Raw genomic sequence first — 20751 nt, 5'->3', positions numbered from 1 at the left:
TAAACTGGATTATGAGTCTACCCTGCCATATAATTCAGTTCAATGCAAATAATACTAATAATCTGGGATCAGAGGCAAAGGCATGTGGCAGTTTAGAAGGGGCCCCAAACACCCGGAAGACTAGAACAGGGGTCCTCACGCTTTTTAGTTCGAGTCCCCCAGACTATACTTTGGAAAAACCACAAACGAATTCCTCTGCACGCTGCATATATTTTATTTGTAGAAAGAACAATGCAATATATCTAAAATGAAGGTCAATTTTAACCAATGTCAACTGAACAGTATTTCAATGGGAAGCATGGGTCTGCTTTTGGCTGGTGAGCGAGTCAATGTCCAGTTGCATATTTGTCATTGCAAGTGTGTCAATTTTTCATTTTCCTTGACATAATTGTTTCCTAGGGAAACACAATAGCCATTACTTCTTTAAGTTGGGCACATACCTACACAACATCTGCTGCTGTTGTGTAGGTAGCTAGGAATTGAGGGACATGGCCCAAGCCAGTTTTGTTGCACCTGCCGTGTCCGTCGGGTCTTCACTGGATGCAGAGAGCAGTGGTCATGCTCAGGATCCTCCCCTCCCTTACTCGTGAGGTGGCGCAGCAAGTTAAAATGCTGAGCTGCTGAACTTGCTGACCGAAAGGTCGGCGGTTCAAATCCGGGGAGTGAGATGAGCTTCCGTTGTTAGCCCCAGCTTCTGCCAACCTAGCAGTTTGAAAACATGCAAGGTGAGTAGATCAATAGGTGGGATGGTAACGATGCTCCATGCAGCCATGCTGGCAACATGACCTTGGAGATGTCTATGGAGAATGCCGGCTCTTTGGCATAGAAATGGAGATGAGCAACACCCCTCCAGAGATTTAATGTCAAGGGGAAACCTTTAGCTTTACCTAGGGGGCTCTGAGAGGGCATTACAATGTTCCCGTGGCATTTTGTGGCTCGTCCCTTTTCTTTCTTTCTTTCTTTCTTTCCTTCTTTCTTTCTTTCTTTCTTTCCTTCCTTATGACAAGGGTCCTTGCGCTTGCAAACAAAGGGTGTGAGGGCTTGGAAAATTTCCTTGGGTGGTGGGGGGTTGACATAGCCTATTTTGTGCATTTTTCAAAGTATAGGCAGTCCTCAAGTTACAAGTATCCTACTTACATATGACAATGACGAGAAAACAGGAAGTGGGAGAAATCTATCCCTCAGTAGGGAAATTCACTCCTGAAAGAGCTATCATGGGAAAGTGTCTCATTTGAAGCTTTCTTGCCAATCCTTGTTTTCATAAGAAGCCTTTTTTTTTTTTCAAAATCCAATTATCTCAGGAACAGAAAGTAAGGCAATGTCTTCTGACAGCGAAACCAACACCACAGGCGTCTTAACCCTTCCCTATGCTATCCAAAGTTTATATCTATCTATCTATCTATCTATCTATCTATCTATCTACCTATCTACCTATCTACCTATCTTCCTATCTGGAGGTATGCTTAATGATTCTTAATTGTCCATCCAAGTTTGAAAATTCCACAATAGCTCACAGCAATACACTGGCTTGGACAATTCAGCCATCTGACTGCAATGGGGAGGAAACAGGGAAGCCTGGGGCAATTTCATAATCTTCCCTACTAACGAATCACTCCTAGCACATTAATCCTGCAAGTTCTCTTCCACTACAACAATGCTTCGGGTTTTTTGAAGACCAAGAAATGAGAGATTCTTGGCACACTGGTGTTTAGAGCTACCCTCCGATATTCAGTGCCCAAGTGAAAACTACACCATCCTACTCATGTCCCAGTGTGCCCAAGATACCCCACAATCCTATAGTTGTGAGTCCAAGTATAGAATAACATGAAACAAGGTCCAACATGGAGGCTGCAGTACTCCTAGCTTGAATGCATTGGCTGTATTTTGTAAAATCTACTTCCCGGATGGCACACAGATGATCAGTCTGGCACGTGGCATCGCAGTATGTCAGATCGTATTGAACTGAGTTATACTTGTAGTACCGCTGGAGGTGTTCTTCTTCCTTCTCAAGCTTCTCCAGTAGCAAGTGCATAGAGTGGACAGAACCATCTGAGATCTGGAAGTCTTCTGTCAGGCCATACTCTTTCTTCCATTCAGGCGCTCTCAGGTTGGCATGGGTAAGGTTTAAATAATGAGTAACCATATCCTAAGACAATAAAAGACATTGCAAATCAACAAGTGGTAAGAACAAAAACATCTGGTTTCATTTATTTACAAAAGGGACCTGAAACAAAAATGTCACAATGGGCAAGGCTCCTTTGCAGTGTAACTGTGCTCTTTCCTAGGAGACTTCAATTTCAGTCATCACCACACTCTTTTTTATATCTCCCAAAACTGTCATTCACTTTCCCATAGCCTGAAGGCATTTTTAGTACAGGTGGCATATTTATTTATTTATTTATTTATGGTATTTCTATGCCGCCTTTGTCAGCCCAAAGGCGACTCAACTAGCAACCATTGATGCCACAATTTTCATAAAACACAATTAAAAACATTATAAAAACCATATAAAAATAGTTACAAACATACAATCACCAGTGACTTCCTGTTAGCTCAGTTTCCAAAAGCATTGACTAAGCTATTTCATGTCCACTCTTTCCTGGTTCTATATTCATCCATTACACTGCATTTCCAAAGGCTTGTTCAAAGAGCCAGGTTTTTACTTTTTTTTCGGAATGTCAGTAGGGAGGGGACCAATCTAATATCCCTAGGGAGGGAGTTCCATAGCCAAGGGGCCACCACTGAGAAGGCCCTGTCTCTCATCCCCGCCAGGCAATGAAGGCAGGATCCAGAGCAGGGTCTCCCCAGAAGATCTTAAGTTCCTAGCTGGTTCATATGGAGATACGTTCTCACAGGTAGGCTGGGCCAGATTTCTGCAAAACGTGGAGTTCCCTTGAACTTCCTGATTGTAAGAGCTGTTCAGCAGTGGAACTCTCTGCCTTGAAGTGTAGCGGAAGCTCCTTCTTTGGAGATTTTTAAACATGGCCATCTATTGGAGGTGCTTTGATTGTGCTTTTCCTGCATGACGGGATGGACTGGATGACCCTTGTGGTCTCTTCCAGCTCAATTAGTCTATGACTCTATCATCCTAATAGGTTCTTCTTGAGCATGGATAGCATTGTTTTGGTTATGGCAGAATCGTATTCACTCATGAATTTGACAATGATACAAACTTTGCTGTCTAGATATACTATAGTTGCGCCATTGTTAAGATCCCACTTGTACCTTCCTGCCTACATCAGATTGCTGTAGATCAATGAGAATGTGTCTTTAATTCTCTCTCAAAGTGATCAAAGCCTTGCAACCCCATTTGGGGGTGCAACGGACCTTTTTATGCTCTATGTATTCTGTCCCTATTGCTTTGGACTTCAATAAACAGCTTCTGCAGTTGAAAGAAGCTTATTTTTTCTGGTTATTTAATATTTAATGTGTATTTTACTTAAGTGATATTTGGCTTTACTGTTCTAATGTAGTACAAATCCTATGTAAAATCACACTACCTATTTTTGACATTAATATTGAAATCTGCAATATATACAGATATATATAGAGGGCAATGCCTTCCATTACATTGTCCTCTTGAGCCCAAGGGACTCCTGACAACGTGCAGAGAGCTGGAGGAGTGCCAGTGAGTCATTGCCCCACTGATTGACATTCAAAGGCATGCTGCCTCTGATCCTGTAGGCAGGATACTGCCATCATGAGGTAGTTTTATTGCCTGTTACCTAATTCCCTTTGGAAACCATCAAAATTGGTGGCCATCATCAATTCTAATAGTTAAATATGCAGTGTATGAAGAAGAATTTCCTTTCAGAAGACTGCAAGGATTCTATTATTAGGATTGTTGTTGATGTGTACCTTTGAGTGATTTCTCCGGGAGACACTAAGAGGAAGCTATCATGGTTTTTTATGCAAATTCATTCAGAGGGTGTCTGTTGTCGTTCTTAGAATGAGAGAGTGTGATTGCCCAAGATCACCGAAGTGTTTCTACAACTAAGCAAGGATTCGAATCCTATTCTCCCAGGATCATAGTCCAACACTCAGACTACTACACCACACTGACTCTTTAGGATTAGAGTGCGAGGATCCATATAACTTTATCCATACCAGTGCTTAATTTTATATGTTCCATCATTTCCCCTTTTCCCCCTAAAACATAAAGGACTCAGTTTTCTGCTAGAATACTATCATTCGCTGGGCATGTTGTTAGGTCTCACATAGACCCAGAATGATTTTCTACAGACACATTCAATTTAAATTTTCCCCCTACCTTAACTTGCAGGGTGTTGCGGTCGTATGTGAACAACCGGATGCCAGGATTGTTGGCTCCATTGTGCACGCCTGGTAAGGTTGTTTTCCAGGGTGTTACAGCTGGAGCTAAAAACATAACACTGATAGGGGAACCTGAAAGAAAAGGCCAAATGAAATTAAACATTGATTGATGTTGCGGGTTTTTTTTTTTTCATCTGTCCCATTACATTATATGGCATCACATAACAGTAGTATAAAACAACATAGCAGCAATTAACAGTTAGCAACAGTTTCTGCATTACAACAATAAAACCAATAAAACCAATAAAAACCACTTACACCTAATTAACGGTCAGCGTTCGCCATCTCATAGTCCAATTTCCAATTCCACTTTGTCAGTCCTGTCAGTCCTAGTCGTCTGATTGTCCTTATCTAGTTGTCAGATTGCCCAAAGGCCTGGTCCCACAACCACGTCTTTAATTTCCTCCTGAAGGAGAGGAGGGATGTTGATGACCTAATTTCCCCCGGGAGTGAGTTCCACAGGTGAGGGGCCACCACTGAGAAGGGCCTGCTCCTCGTCCCCACCAACCTCACTTGTGATAGCGGTGGGGTCAAGAGCAGGGCCTCCCCAGATGATCTCAAACTCCAGGGTGGGACGTAGAGGGAGATGTGTTCGGACAGATACGCTGGACCGGAACCGTATAGGGTTTTGTAGGTCAAAACCAGCACCTTGAATTGTGCTCGGAACTGAACCGGCAGCCAGTGGAGCTGACACAGCAGGGGGGTGGTGTGCTCCCTGTATGACGCTCCGGTGATCAATCTGGCTGCCGCTCACTGGACCAGTTGAAGTTTCCGAACAGTCTTCAAGGGCAACCCCACGTAGAGTGCGTTGCAATAATCTATTCAGGATGTAACAAGAGCGTGGACCACTGTGGCCCCCTCTTGAGTCTCCCATGAGAAAACAAATCTGCCCTAGCACTCTGTGCATGGCTGAAGGCTACACTCTGGGCTTTTCGGAAAGCAAAATGCGATTGCAATCAGTTACCAGGTCCTGCTTGTAACACTATTCAATGTATTGGTGTTACCACCAAGCAAGATAGAGGGGACTCCTACAAAGATATAAATGTCGTAAATAAATAGATAGATAGACAGATAGATAAATAAGATGCCTTCCTGATCACTCGCCCTGGATCCACTCAAACTTCTCTGCTTTGTTGTTTCCACTGTGTTTTTATTTGGTCATTGTGGCCTTTGTTATTATGACTATTATTTTGTTGAAAGCTGTTCTAGAAATTTTACAAATATTATCGCTGCCATCACCACCCCCTCTTTATTTATATTTGTTGTTTAGTCAATCAGTCGCTTCCGACTCTTCATGACCTCATGGACCAGCCCACGTCAGAGCTCCCTGCCAGCCATTGCCACCCCCAGCTCCTTCAAAGTTGAGTCAGACACTTCAAGGATACCATCCAGCCATCTTGCCCTTGGTCGGCCCCTCTTCCTTTTTCCTTACATTTTCCCCCAGCATCATTGTCTTCTCATTAGGTGGCCAAAGTACTTCATCTTTGCCTCTAATATCCTTCCCTCGTGAGCAGTCCTGGAGTATGGACTGGGTTTGATCTTCTTGCGGTCCAAGGGTCTCTCCAAATTTTCCTCCAGTACCACAGTTCAAAAGTGTCTATCTTCCTTCACTTGGCCTTCCTTATGGTCCAGCTACAGGAAATACCATTGCTTTAACTATGTGGATCTTCTTTGCCAGCACGATGTCTCTACTCTTCACTATTTTATCGAAATTGGTCCTTGCTCTCCTCCCAAGAAGTAAATGTCTCCAGATTTCCTGGCTGCAGTCTGCATCTGCAGTAATCTCCCCACCTAAAAATACAAAGTCTGTCACCGCCTCCACATTTTCTCCCTCTATTTGCCAGTTATCAATCATTCTGGTTGCCATCATCTTGGTTTTCTGATGTTTAACTGCAACCCAGCTTTTGCACTTTCTTCTTTCACCTTGGTTATAACAGCGCTCCATGCAGTCATGCCGGCCACATGACCTTGGAGGTGTCTACGGACAACGCTGGCTCTTGGGCTTAGAAATGGAGATGAGCACCACACCCCAGAGTCAGACATGACTGGACTTAATGTCAGGGGACTACCTTTACCTTTTATAAGGCTCCTCAGCTCCTCCTCGCTTTCAGCCATCTAAGTGGCATCATCTGCATATCTAAGGTTGTTAATGTTTCTTCCTATATTCTTATTTATATAGTCCGATCAATGTACCTAGCACTTTATAGAATCAAGCAACAACAACATAAAGACAGACAGCCCTGCCAAAGGTATGTTGTTGTTTACAATCTAAATATAAATACCAGTTCTACCAATTGCCCTGCTATGAAAGAGCTCCCGAACCGTGCAACATTCAAGGGAGTGTACCTGCATTACTGTAGAACATTCTAAAACTATCTGTGTGATGATGTCCAAAGAACTGTGCTACAACCACTCCATGATGTCGCTGGATTATTTCTGTATATCGTTGGTTAAAGTGTTCTCGGAACCAGGGCTTGCCTCGTTTCTTTTCAAAAAAGCCAGGAGGGACATGCCCAATAATATAGACCTACAAAGGAAAGGAAATGTATAAAGGCCCCACATACAAATAATTGGAGCTGACATAATTGGGGGAGCAGGAATGATGTGAACCATTTTCTGAAAAAATAGGCCATCTTTTGTGAGACATGCTAACCGCGTAGCTCTCAGCTGAGTAGGTTAATGGGCCTCTTGTGGTTTCCTAGCTTCAGTATGTTCCATCCCACCCCAATTCTCAAACCCGAAAGATTTAACTAGTGACAGTTAAGAGGTTTCAGCTCAAATAGGTGGATCTTTTTGGCCCAAATCTTTTTTTTAATCATCAAAGGAATGCAGATCTTGAAACTGAATCTATATAAATAAAATGTAATGTTAGTTTGTGAATTTAACATAACTCAAAAATCACTGGACGAATTGACACCAAATTTGGACACAATAAACCAGTCAGGCCAACAAGTGACCACCGCTCATAAAAACACTGAAAAACATAGCAGAAAAGACTTTAAAAAGCCAAAAAAACAAAAAAAATACATTATAACACATGCACAAAACCACATATATACACAAACACACATATATACACATATACACAAATATACACGCACATATACACATATATACACACACAAAACACATATACACAGACTGGGCCACAGTAACGTGTGGCAGGGGACGGCTAGTCTATATAAATAAAAATGTAATGTTAGTGTGTTGGATTAACATAACCCAAAAACCACTGGATGAACTGACACCAAATTCGGACACAATACACCTATCAGGCCAACGAGTGACCATCACTCATAAAAACACTGAAAAACACAACAGAAGAGAGTTTAAAAGCCATTTAAAAAATACATTACAACGCATGCACAAAACTACACACACACATATATGCAAACACACATAAATACACATATACACAAATATACACACTCACATATACATATATATACGCACACAAAACACATATACACAGACTGGGCCACAGCAACACGTGGCAGGGGGTGGCTAGTTTGGAATAAAATTTGGCTCTTGGTCTGAAAAAGGCCTCCCACATTCCTTACTGCAACAGCTTCACTGAGAACCAGTCCACTTCTGGGCAGAATTCAAATTCTTAGTGCTAACACTTATCAGCCCCTTTGAGTTCTAAGATTTTCTGGAGGGACCCTTCTCTCTGTCCCATCACATTCTCATGCTTGTTTGGTGTGAAGAAGGGAGAGGGGCTTCTCAGTGGCTACTCCCTGACTTTGGAAATCCCTCCTTAGGGAGACTGGATGGCCCTGTCCTTGCTTTTCTTCTGTCAGCAAGTTAAAACATTCTTATCCTTCCAGGTTTGTAGAAACTGTATGAGTTAGATTTATAGTAGTATTCTTGTTAGAAGTTGCAGCAGCTTCTGCATCTGTTTTCGCCATTCTCTTGTCCACTAGGAATTAAATGGCTTAGATAGAGAAAGAGTAGGAATTTGGCCTTCCTCTTCTTGCCCATCTGCCTGCTGTCCCAAAGCAATATGGGCAGATTACATGATTACTCAAATAACTGCCCCTTTTGTACCAAAGACAGGACTCGCAGGTTCAAATCCGGGGAGAGGCGGATGAGCTCCCTCTATCAGCTCCAGCTCTTCATGCAGGGACATGAGAGAAGCCTCTCACAAGGATGATAAAAACATCAAATCATCCAGGCGTCCCCTGGGCAACGTCCTTGCAGACGGCCAATTCTCTCACACCAGAAGCGACTTGCTCCTGACACAACCAAAATAAATAAATAAATAAAACACACTTCTAGAATACTTCACTGAGGATTAGGCTGTTCTATCTAAAGCAGTGGTTCCCAAGCTGTGGTCCGTGGACCACCAGTGGTCCGCAAGAACTAAAATATGGTCTTCGGCCTTACCGTTACTACACCGGGTTGTTATGAGTTTTCCAGGCTATATGGTTATGTTCCAGAAGCATTCTCTCCTCAGATTTCTCCTGCATCTATTGCAGGCATCATCAGAGGTTGTGAGGTCTGTTGGAAACTAGGAAAATGAGGTTTATATATGTATGGAATGTCCAGGGCGGGGGAAAGAACTCTTGTCTGTTTGAGGCAAGTCTGAATCTTGCAATTGGCCACCTTGAATAGCATTTAATGGCCTAGCTTCTTACTGCCTGGAGAAATCATTTGTTGGGAGGTGATTAGTTGGCCCCGATTGTTTCTTGCCTGGAATTCCCCTGTTTTTGAGTGTTGTTCTTTATTTACTGTTATGATTTTAGAGTTTTTAAAATACTGATAGCCAAAATTTGCTCATTTTCATGGTTTCTTTCTGTTGAAATTGTCCACATGCTTGTGGATTTCAATGAATTCTCTGTGTAGTCTGACATGATAGTAGTCAGAGTGGTCCAGCATTTCTGTGTTCTCAAATAATATGCTGTGTCCAGGTAGGTTCATTAAGTGCTCTGCTATGTCTGACTTCTCTGGTTGAAGTAGCCTGCAGTTCCTTTCATGTTCCTTGATTCATGTTTGGGCACTGTGTTTTATGGTCCCTATGTAGACTTGTCCACAGCTGCATGGTATACAGTAGACTCCTGCAGAGGTCTATAGATGCAGGCGAAACATCAGAGGAGAGTGCTTCTGGAACATGGCCATACAGCCTGGAAAACTCACAACAACTCAGTGATTCTGACCATGAAAGCCTTCGACAATATGTTACTACACTGTTGCAATGAGTGCGACTGGTCTCGCGGAACCCTCTTATAGTGCAGAGGCTTATTAAATATGGTTTTCTGTGGCCGAGCAAACTACTAGATGGCATATGTTCTATTTCAGACACTAGAACTGATGTGGTCTATCCAATACAATTTTCTGAATCAGAACCCCAAATAACCAAACTGTATCTAAAGTTGAACAGAAACTGATTTGTAATCCTTTTGGTACTAATGTTGAAAAGTGGTCCCTGGTCAAAAAAAGGTTGGGAACCACTGATCCAAAGAGTGGGTTCCTTTAATTAATACTCCTCCTTTTGAAGATCGTAAACTCAATTTTCTGTCTCCAGCTCTCTATATATTTTAAATGTTTTAAATTGTTTAATTGTCTGTATTGTTTTAAAATATGTGCTGCTTTGGCCCTCATTCTCTGAAGAAAAGCAAAATATGAATGAATAAAATAATAATGATCAGTAAGGAAAGTTACCTTTTCTCCTGCATCTGCGGCACTAGTCAGTGTTTCCTCCAGCCATTTGAATTGGCCTCCTGGATCCTCCAGGTTAATTGTTTGTTTATTATTGTCATAGTACAGATTTGTATTGAGGACAACCATTCGTCTTGCTGGCCTGGAACTGGATAATAACTGACTGTAAAAAGCACCTGAAGGGAGAAAAAACCACAACAACACTGTGTGTTTTATTTGAAATATTTTCTTTCAAGGGAAAGCCCCCAAAGATAGTTTTCTATGTCAACATTTCACAACAATCTATATAAATAAAAACGTAAATGTCCATTTGTGAATGACCTCAAAACTCTCAAAATACTTCACTGATTGCTTTGAAATTTGGACATAACATAGCATTCAAACAGGTGAATGTTTTTATGTATTCACATACCTACTATTATATAGATGTCACACCTGTGACAGGTAAAAACATGCTTGGCATCAAAAACACTGGCATCTGCTGGTTGTCCAAGCAACATATCAGAAAGCGACCCCGTCAGGGCCAGAGCTTTTCCAAGTTCTCATCTGACATGAACAAGGTATCTTTCCAAGTCCCATTACTGTGGTAACAACCTATTTTCTTATACCCCCTAAAATCAGCATATTTCAGGTGGACATGTTGGATTCCTCTTTAAGCTCTCCCTCCTAAAGTGCCCCAAATGGATATAGCACACCCACCTGCGTTGAACATCTGCACAGAGTGGTTGCTAAGCCAAGGGTGCCAGAGATCTGCTGTTGCATGGTAGATCCTGTTCTCCCCAGCTGGGAACTGGTTTTTGGGGTGGAAGTCATGGTTGCCCATTGCAGGATATACCTGAGTATCTAAAGGAAGCAGAAGTCAGAAAGCATGGTAGGGAGACCAGGAAAAAGAGAAGGATTTTTCTGCCCAACTTTGCAGAACAAATATCAAAAGTGTGCAGAACAAATATCAAATCTCAAGTGATTGAGGCACTCTACCCCTTTGAAAAAATCAGGAAAGGCAGAAAATATATTGATTTTTCTCTCTTGTCACTGCCTGTTGTCACCCAATAATTCAGGGACATTCTTACCTGGAAAGACATGTTTGATCAAGTTAGTGAGCTTTTCAATTATCCTCAACACAGATTCTTCACCCAGTTTCTCATCAGGCACATGAGGAGTGTCATCCCTGGAAAATAGCAGAAACTCAAAGATATGTATGCTAATAGACAATGGCCAATTCTTTGGTTGGCCCATGCACAGAAATTGATTAAGTAGGGGACAGGTATAGAGATAATATAGATTCTGATTGTGTGAAATAACAAGTGAACAAGGAACCTACTACTCACAGCTAATACTAAAGGGATAGTAGTTTATGTTTCCTTGTCGGGAAACAAAATTTGCTTGTCTCTCAATATTCTGATAGAGGAGGTGGCAGTAGCAACCTGAGATGGGACATAATCAGAACTCAGTTCCACAAACCGCAGCCAGCATGATTTGTGACTGGGGATTCTGAGAGATATAGTCTATAGGTAACTTTTTCTAAACTCTGGACATTTGTCTTCTATTGCTTTCTCATCCGGAAACCTTTGTTCCAAGTTAGTATGGATCCATGCTTCCTTCAACATCCTACTCACTCATGTGCGTGGAATTCCAAGCATCTGCCTGTGTGGGATCCCTGTTTATCTATGGCAGTGGTTCTCAACCTGTGGGTCCCCAGGTGTTTTGATCTACAACTCCCAGAAATCTCAGCCAGTTAGCACACTATTTATTTATTTACAATATTTCTACCCCCGCCTTTCTCAAACTTGAAGGTGACTCAAGGCGGCTTTACAACATAGGCAGTTATTTGATGCCATTAAAACAATGTAAAAATTACAATAAACATTTAAACAAAATTATAAAATACATACATTAATTCCTTTCAAAACATATAAGACCACTACGTTCACTATTAGCCTCATCGTCCAAAAACATCCTCTAAGCCATTCCAGTATTCGATTTCACATTGTTCCGTGTTTATTTATTGCACTAGGTTCCCAAAGGCTTGTTCAAAAAGCCATGTTTTCACTTTTCAGGAGGGAAGGGGCTGATCTAATCTTCCTAGGGAGGGAGTTCCACAGCTGAAAGGCCACAACTGAGAAGGCCCTGTCTCTCGTCCCTGTGAAGAAGGCGGGATCGAGAGTAGGGCCTCCCCAGACAATCTTAAACTCCTGGATGGTTCAGAGGGAGAGATATGTTCGGACAGGTAAGCTGGGCCAGAACCATTTAGGGCTTTATAGGCTAAAGCCAGCACTTTGATTTGTGCTCGATAGCAAACCGACAGCCAGTGGGGCTGGCATAACAAGGGAGTTGTATGCTCCTTGAATGCCACTCGGGTGAGCAATCTGCCTGCCACCCGTTGGACCATTTGAAGCTTCCGAACAGTCTTCAAAGGCAACCCCACATAGAACGAGTTGCAGGATATACAGGGTGTAACCAGAGCGTGGACTACTGTGGCCAAGTCAGATGTATGTTTTAATTGTGCAAATGCTCCCCTGGCCACCCCCGAGACCTGAGATTCCAGGCTCAGCTATGAGTCCAGGAGAACTCCCAGGCTGTGAACCTATGTCTTCAGGGGGAGTGTAACCCCATCCAACACAGGCTGTAACCCTATGCCCTGTTCAGCCTTGCAACTGACCAGGAGTACCTCTGCCTTGTCTGGATCAATTTTAATTTGTCTGTCCTCATCCAGACCGTCACAGCTGCCAAGCACTAGTTCAAGACCTGAACAGCCTCCTTAGTAGCAGGTGGAAAGGAGTGATAGAGTTGAACATCATCTGCGTACAGATGACAATTGTTTAATATGGGCTCACTCAGACATTTTGCTTGTGTGCAACAGACTGCTTACCCTGTCCAGAGAATGAAGTCAGGGTCAGGAAGGATCTCCTTCATGGCATAAATGGAAGAGTTGACAAGACTCCAGGGAGCATCACACAAATAATGACCCCAGGCCCCTGCGTTGGTCACTGGCTGGGTGCCAGCAGATGGGCATACCTTCAAAGGGTCTGGTGCCACCTGGTACTCTGGGTCTAGGTGTAGGTCTGTAATGTGCCAAAAGTAACCTGCTAAAGACAAAATAGCTATGATCCAATTGTTTTACTCTGCATTTCATCAAATATTACATCTAGTTAGAACTTGGACATTTTTAGTTTTTGGACAACAATTCCCGATTCCAAGTCCAAGCCAGGAAAATTTCCAATCTCTGGAATGGATTATACAACTCAGATTCAAATGTGTCCATTTAACTGACTATTTTGACATATTGAACACTCAGTTGTCCCTTCATGTTTAGGTATTTCTCTTTAGCTAATGTTCACAAGTTTGCAGCTGCCACTTAACAAGCTCAACTTCCTTGCCACCTCCGCCTCTCAATCTCCTGTCCTTCCAACAGCACTATTCGGATTTTAAAACCCTCTCCAACCCTCAATCTCATATCCCCACTCCCTTTCCAAATCTTTCCAGTCCTTCCAAAAGAGCCAGCCAGGTTTTAAGCCCTTTTCAAACTCTTTAAAGCACATGTGTCAAATGCAAAGCCCACGGGCCAAATCTGGCCTGCTACATCATTTTATGTGGCCCAGGAGGTTTGCAATAGTTACATTTATACACTCTGCCAATTACAAAGCATGGCCAATTACAAAGCATCATGGGAGTCTGAGTTCAAAACCTTTGGTGGAGTAAAGTTTTCCTAGGCATACTGTAAACCAGTGTTTCTCAACCTGGGCATCGGGACCCCTGGGAGGGGGGGTGTCAAAGGGGTCACCAAAGACCATCAGAAAACACAGTATTTTCTGTTGGTCATGGAGGTTCTGTGTGGAAAGTTTGGCCCAATTCTATAATTGGTGAGGTTCAGAATGCTCTTTGGTTGTAGGTGAACTATAAATCCCAGCAACTACAACTCCCAAATGTCAAGTCTACTAGATTTCTGCCTCCTCTGTTGGAAGCACTTCATAATCAACAGAAAAAACACTTGGGGTGAAACAGAAACGGGGCAGGAGAAGGAGGGTCTCTCTGCCAGTCCTGTTTCCCAAATGGGCAGAACAGCAGAGCTTGGAAATGTTACTTTTTTGGACTACAATTCACAAAATTTCCCACTAGCCATGGTGCTGTAAATTTCATGGAATTTAAATTCCAGATGGTAAATTTTTCAAAGCTCTACTTCTCGCTAACCTATGGCTCCTTACTCAACAGGATACCATCAAGACATTTCTCAATCCAGATCCAAACTTCCTATAAATCAGGTGCTCATTAACAGGATTTTCTAGATTGAAAACATGGGTGGAGATGTCAAGCATGGGCTTGCTCTCAGCTTATGCATGGCCCTGACAAATAAAGTTTGGATGCATTAAATGCCTTTGATTTAATCAGTGCTTCATCATGTTTTCCCTTCCCCTGGAAAGATGGAAACACACATGACCAAGGGAAGATCTATACTGACCCATAATCCTGAGGCCAATCTGATGTGGCATATACCATATTGGACCCAGGACGGTTTTCACAATCACTACCACCACACGTGTGCTGTGGAGGCAGGAGAGGGCACCAAGCCAATTGAAGGGTAAAAATCCAAAAGTTAATGAAATAAGCAAGTCCCAGAGGCAATAGGTATATTCAGAAAACAACGGTTAAAACCTGAACATGAATTCCAAAATAAGTCTAAGAAACAAGGAGCAAAACATGAGCATGAGTCTTGGGTAATGAACTAAGGCATGAGCTAAAAACGAGACAGGAGTTGCTCACTCCAGTAGCAATGTTGTTTGATCTAAAATCCTAACAGCTCTCTCCCTATTTATTTATTTACTTACTTATATACCGCTGTTCTCAGCCCGAAGGTGACTCACAGCGGTTCACAACCAACAAGAACAGCAGAAATTCAATGCCAGATATAAAACAGTTAACAACCCAGCGCAGCACACAATTAATAAACACTTATTACAATAACTAATCACTATCATCTCATCCACAAAAACATAATCCAGACTCGTCAACAATTTCCCATTCCTATGTTCATTACCAATTATTGCACAAATTATTCGAACGCCTGCTCAAACAACCAGGTCTTAACTTTTTTACGGAATACCATTAGAGATGGTGCTAGCCTAATGTCCGTGGGAAGGGCGTTCCACAGCTGAGGGGCCACCACCGAGAAGGCCCTATCTCTTGTACCCGCCAACCGTGCTTGAGAAGCAGGCGGGATCAAGAGCAGGGCCTCCCTGGAAGATCTCAAAGCCCTGGTGGGTTCATAGGCAGAGATGCGGTCAGATAGGTAACTTGGGCCGTCCCTAATTTAAGGACTGCAAACATGAACATTTTCCTTTGACCTTGAGAGGCCTGCTTTTGCCTCTTTCTCATGGATGCTTTCCGATTTCCTGCATCTGAATCTCAGCCTCCTCAAAAGCAGCCTGGTATCTCTGTCTAAGCCAGCCACTCCCTCAGATGAGTCAATGCTATCCTCCTCTCCCTGCCTGTTGGATTCCAAAACAGTTCCACTTTCACACTATGTCTCAGCAACAACATCTTGCTCCAAAACCCCCTCTGTTCCCTCATCTACAGAACCATCTTGTTCTAAAACCCCTCTGTTTCCTCACCTACAAAACCCTCAGGCTCTGAATCCTCAAACCGCTCATCTTTACCTGGCTGAACCACATCTCCCTTTCTTTCCTACAATTGCCCCAGCTGACATCACTGCAGGCAACAGCTGTCTGGTAGGACCCATGTAGCAGCTGGAAACTGGCACAACATGGAGAACAGGAGAGAATGCTAACTGCCATTCCGTATCCCCAGGCTGCCTAAGCCTGGGAAACATGGGATGGCAGTGAAAGCAATTGGGGACATTTCCATCTTGGAACTGGCCCAACTGTTTACACAGTTTCAAAGTTAGGAGATACACTTTAAGTAACATTACCCCTGTTCAGCTCTGTTCAGTGTTTGGATGCCACAGAGCTGATCCAGGCCTTTTTACATTAAGTAGTTAGTGCAGATATGCCATTAGTCTAGCAATAGTAAGCATGGGCCTTTTCTAGATCCTGTAGACTGCCATTTCCACCCACCATAACCAATGGTGAGCTTCAGTATTGCAATATCTGGAAGACCACACATTCCCAAACCTGCTTTAATATCTCAGTCCTACTGGCCATGGCTGATTCTAGAATGGGGCAGAAGCAGACTGAGTAGCATTACATATACATGGTTTTGCTCCTATGCTACATGCAATATTGTCAGTGAAGACATGGCAGTGAGATATTGCAAAGTCCAAATTGTGTGCATTATGTAAACTGCCCCCCCCCCCTTGCTACCCTTTTGTTCTTCCTGATAGTATTGAAATACAGCTGCTATCATCAGCCTTCATCACTTATGGGACTGACAGGTCAGAAGTTCAAATCCTTGGAGAGCACAGATGAACTCCTGTCAGCTCCGGCCTCCCATACAGAAGCCTCCCACAAGGAAGGTAAAACAACAAAAACATCTAGGTGTCCCCTGGACAACGTCCTTGCAGACGGCCAATTATCTCACACCAGAAGTGACTTGTAGTTTCTCAAGTCGCTCCTGACATGGAAAAAAAATTATGGGTTGTAGTTGAGCAACTCAACTACACATTCTCCACTCCTGCTTTAGGTGAGGTGGAAAATACTGCTTTGTCTCCCCTTCCCCCAGGTTAAGTCAGATCCTCTACATGGGACCAAAGTATGGCCCTTTTGAATGAGCATCAGAATGTCTCAGGCTGTAACGACGAGCTCACACCACTTCCCCTAATTCTAATTTATGAAGCAATCTCTCAGCGCATGTAAGCCCCACAAACTATTAATATACATATATGCATTACCTGAATCAGCTGTTATGATTCTGAGATGTGTTAGCAACAACAGGATTCTCCACAGATCCATCCTTGTCCACAACGTTTGCCACCAAACTCAAGAGCAAACAATTTACTTTGTCTTCTGCACTCTCAGCAGAGAGAGAACGTAATCAGACCTGCTTTATTTTTGGACGTCCTGGATTTGACTCACTGGCTGCTAAAGCAATTCCATTTGGCATCCAAAAATTGTCTCCGCCCACTTAGATTACTCACATAATTAAAAAAAACATGCATAAGTTTTGGTGGCTTTTTAAAACAGTCGACTCCCTGACATTCCAGAATCAAACTCTGAGAGAGAGAGAGAGAGACTAGGGGAAAATGTACTACTCCAAGGATTCAATATTTGAAATTAATCGTTTGCTGACTTTGCAGAGTTGGCTTGTTTATTATTTCCAACACAGGCAGGCTTTCAGTGACAAAGGTCATTCTGGGTTAAAGATCTGTCTGAAACCAAAGTTCTGTCTGAAACCAAAGTTCACTATGGACATTATCATGTCCATTATCACATGTGTTTGCTGCTTTTTGGAGTGCATGATTGCACTGCTAATAGCATGACGCTTCCTACTAGTGGCATTTCAGCCCCTTCCCCCTATTGTTTCACTGTACCTTTTAATTAATGGGAAACTAAGCTATATTCAGTTACATCCACACAATAATTGCCTTGTGAATATGGATGCCCACCTTTCATTATGAACTGCCATGCTGGATTCAAATGGACAAAAATTGTCACTGATTGGAACCCTCAGAGTTCTGCTGCTATCGGTGCCAAATTAGGTTTGACACTGATAACAACACTATCCTTTGGCAGCATAACTAATTTGTATAAGACGGGGATTTGTAGCACATTGTCATCCACTGGAGTTGGCAATACTTATTGTGGGAGGTACAGAGAGAGAGGAACAAACACATAGGAAACCGAAAAAGTGTTACTTTGCAACTGCAAAATGGCATATTGATTAAGACACAATATGGTGCATTCTCAAGATAATGGGCCAAATTTAAAAACTGTGCGATTATTGGAGTTAGAAAATGGAAAGCCAAGCACAGGTAGGGAGGAGTAGTCTATGAAGTAGTGTGGTAAGCAGATAGCACAATCTGTTAATAGAGATTTATTTATTTATTTACGGCATTTGTAGCCCGCCTTTCTCAGCCTTACGACGACTCAAGGCGGCTTACAGAAATTTGCAGAATTTGATGCCATACATTCATAAAGTACAATTAAAAATATTCAACCTAATATTATAAAAACCATATAATCCATTAAAATCATTAAAAATCTATTGTGTACTGTTGTGGGGACTCTGAAAAAGGAAGAAGAGCAATGCAATTTATCTTGTGCATTTGGCCCGCCCACTGTGTTTGACACTCTAACATATTATTTTGCACTGTTTATTTTATCTAAAATGTTATTGTTATTATCATATTACATTATGTATTTTATCGTGATGTAATTTTTTGTTGGGTTGTTGTAGGTTTTTTCGGGCTATATGGCCATGTTCTAGAGTCCATATAGCCTGAAAAAACCTACAACAACCCAGTGATTCCGGCCATGAAAGCCTCGGACAATATAATTTTTTGTTGTTTTGTATTTTATTTTGAAGTATTGTATTTTTGGACTTGGCCTCATGTGAGCCGCCCCGAGTCCCCTTGGGGAGATGGTGAGTTATAAATAAAGATGATGATGATGATGATGATTATTATTATTAATGCAAATGTGTTCCCAACTTCACAGAGGACCAGATTGCAGCTCTAATAAATGCTAACAGACCAGCTTGTTAGTTCTCCCGGATTCATCACTAAGCCTGGAACCCCAGGCCTTTGTGGTGGCCAGGGGAGCTTTTGCACAATCAAAACTAGTGTGCCAGTTGCACCCGTAACTTAGGAAGTCAGACTTGGCCATGGTGGTCCACACTCTGGTTACATCCCGAATAGATTACTGCAACGTGCTCTACATGGAGTTGCCTATGAAAACTGTTCGGAAGCTTCAAGTAGTCCAATGGGTGGCAGCCAGATTACTCACCGAAGCAATGTACAAGGAACGCACAACCCCCGTTATGCCAACTCGACTGACTGCCAGTCTGCTACCGAGCACAATTCCAAGTGTTGGCTTTAGCCTATAAAGCCCTAAATGGTTCTGGCCCAGCTTACCTATTCAAATGCATCTCCCTGTATGAACCACCTTGGAGATTAAGATAATCTGGGGAGGCCCTACTCTCAGTCCCACCTCCCTCGCAAATGCAGTTGGTGGAGACAAGAGACAGGACCTTCTCAGTGGTGGCCCCTTAGCTGTGGAACTCCCTCCCTAGTGAAATCAGATCAGCCCCCTCCCTCCTGACCTTCAGAAAAAACTAAAAATGTGGATGTGGGACCAAGCTAATCTCTCAGTGCAATATGTGAATGCAGAATGGTACAATGACGGTTGGAACGTCCTTGGATTATGATGTTGGATCACATGGTTTTTTAATAATTGATTTTAATGTTTTGAGATGTTTTTAGCAGATGGTTTTAATGTATATCTATATTTGTCAGATGTATGCTTGTGAGGCATCTAATTGTGCCTTATATGTGAGCCGCTCTGAGTCCTCTTCGGGGTGAGAAGGGGTATAAAAATGGCAAATAAATAAATGTTGCGATAATGCCCTACATTAAAGTCTGTTTTAATGAGTTTGTGATGAGAAAGGGCACTGTTTGTTTGCTTATTTATTTGCCCCTGCTGCAAGCAGAAGACATTGGTGGAATGCACTAGAACACTGTCCATAACAGAGCTCCTCTGGATTTTTGTCTCATGCAACTTGGCTGCTGCCTTGAAGGCAGGGCATCCTGCATTATATCACTATATTTAAATCAGAGAAGAAAAGAAAATAAGTTCAAAGTCCAAAATTCGCTATGCAATAAATGAGTCTGCAAGAGAGATAAGCATATTCACTTGTACCTTTATTTATTTATTTACTTTATTTCTATACCGCTTTTCTCAGCCCTTAGGTGACTCAAAGCGGTTTACACAACAATGCAAAATATCACAAAACAGTATAATGCAATTAAAACAGATTATAACATCAACAATTAACAACAGTAATCATAACGCCTCAACAATAAAATCAGAATCCACTCTCATTATCCATCGTTCCGTATTCCTATGTTCAATTTCACTGTTTAGTCAAACGCTTGTTCAAATAGCCAGGTCTTCACCTTCCTCCGAGACTCCAACAGTGAGGGGGCCGATCTGATGTCTGCGGGTAGGGCACTCCACAGCCGAGGGGCCACCACTGAGAAGGCCCTGTCTCTTGTCCCCGCCAGGCGCGCCTGTGATGCAGGTGGGACCGAGAACAGGGTCTCCCCAGATGATCTTAGTGTCCTGGTCCTAATTAGCAAGAAGCTAATTAGTGTCCTTTACCCTAATTAGCAAGAAGCAAGAAAGTTGCCAAAATGTAGCACTGCTACTATTTATTATTATTATTATTTACTTTACTTGTATACCGCTCTTCTTAGCCATTTGGCGACTCAGAGTGGTTAACAACCAGTATCAGCATACAGTACAAAATCATAATCATTTAAAACAGTAATATCAATCAATTAACATCAACATCAACACAGCAGTACAGAAAACAACAATCCATCACATCTCATCAATAGAATCAGCATCCGATCTCATTGTCCATTAATCCATATTCCAGTAATCAATCGTGCTGCTTAGTTGAAAGCCTGATCGAAGAGCCAGGTCTTCACTCTCTTCCTGAATGCCAATAAGGAGGGGGCCGATCTAATGTCTGTGGGAAGGGTGTTCCACAGCCGGGGGGCCACTACTGAGAAGGCCCTGTCTCTCGTCCCCGCCAGGCATGCTTGAGAAGCCGGCGGGACCGAGAGCAGGGCCTCCCCAGACGATCTTA

The 20751-nt window shown here is 42.6% G+C and overlaps 1 protein-coding gene across 1 annotated transcript; it reads right to left on the bottom strand.

Annotated features, from left to right (window-relative positions):
* Nucleotides 1–190: 190 nt before the first annotated feature.
* SMPDL3B (sphingomyelin phosphodiesterase acid like 3B) lies at nucleotides 191–17198 on the bottom strand. Its single transcript, XM_060783972.2, has 8 exons — nucleotides 16832–17198; nucleotides 12860–13076; nucleotides 11061–11158; nucleotides 10690–10833; nucleotides 9994–10166; nucleotides 6679–6859; nucleotides 4271–4404; nucleotides 191–2146 (listed from the first exon to the last, which is right to left on the bottom strand). The coding sequence occupies exons 1-8, from the start codon at nucleotides 16890–16892 to the stop codon at nucleotides 1757–1759; spliced, it is 1398 nt and encodes a 465-aa protein (XP_060639955.2). The 5' UTR covers nucleotides 16893–17198; the 3' UTR covers nucleotides 191–1756.
* Between the last annotated feature and the right edge of the window lie 3553 nt (nucleotides 17199–20751).

Source organism: Anolis sagrei, chromosome X (genome assembly GCF_037176765.1).
Source record: "Anolis sagrei isolate rAnoSag1 chromosome X, rAnoSag1.mat, whole genome shotgun sequence".
Taxonomy (NCBI): domain Eukaryota; kingdom Metazoa; phylum Chordata; class Lepidosauria; order Squamata; family Dactyloidae; genus Anolis; species Anolis sagrei.
Note: the sequence above shows the minus strand (reverse complement) of the source record. Positions and strands in the feature narration are given on the sequence as shown.

Excerpts from the sequence above, each read along its gene's own strand:
- SMPDL3B (XM_060783972.2), bottom strand. The coding sequence starts at position 16,892 with ATGGATCTGTGGAGAATCCTGTTGTTGCTAACACATCTCAGAATCATA. Across the intron at positions 11,159-12,859 it reads GACTTCATTCTCTGGACAGG|GGATGACACTCCTCATGTGC; the intron begins GTAAGCAGTCTG and ends GCTATTTTCCAG. Across the intron at positions 10,167-10,689 it reads TGTGCAGATGTTCAACGCAG|GTGCTTTTTACAGTCAGTTA; the intron begins GTGGGTGTGCTA and ends TTCTCCCTTCAG.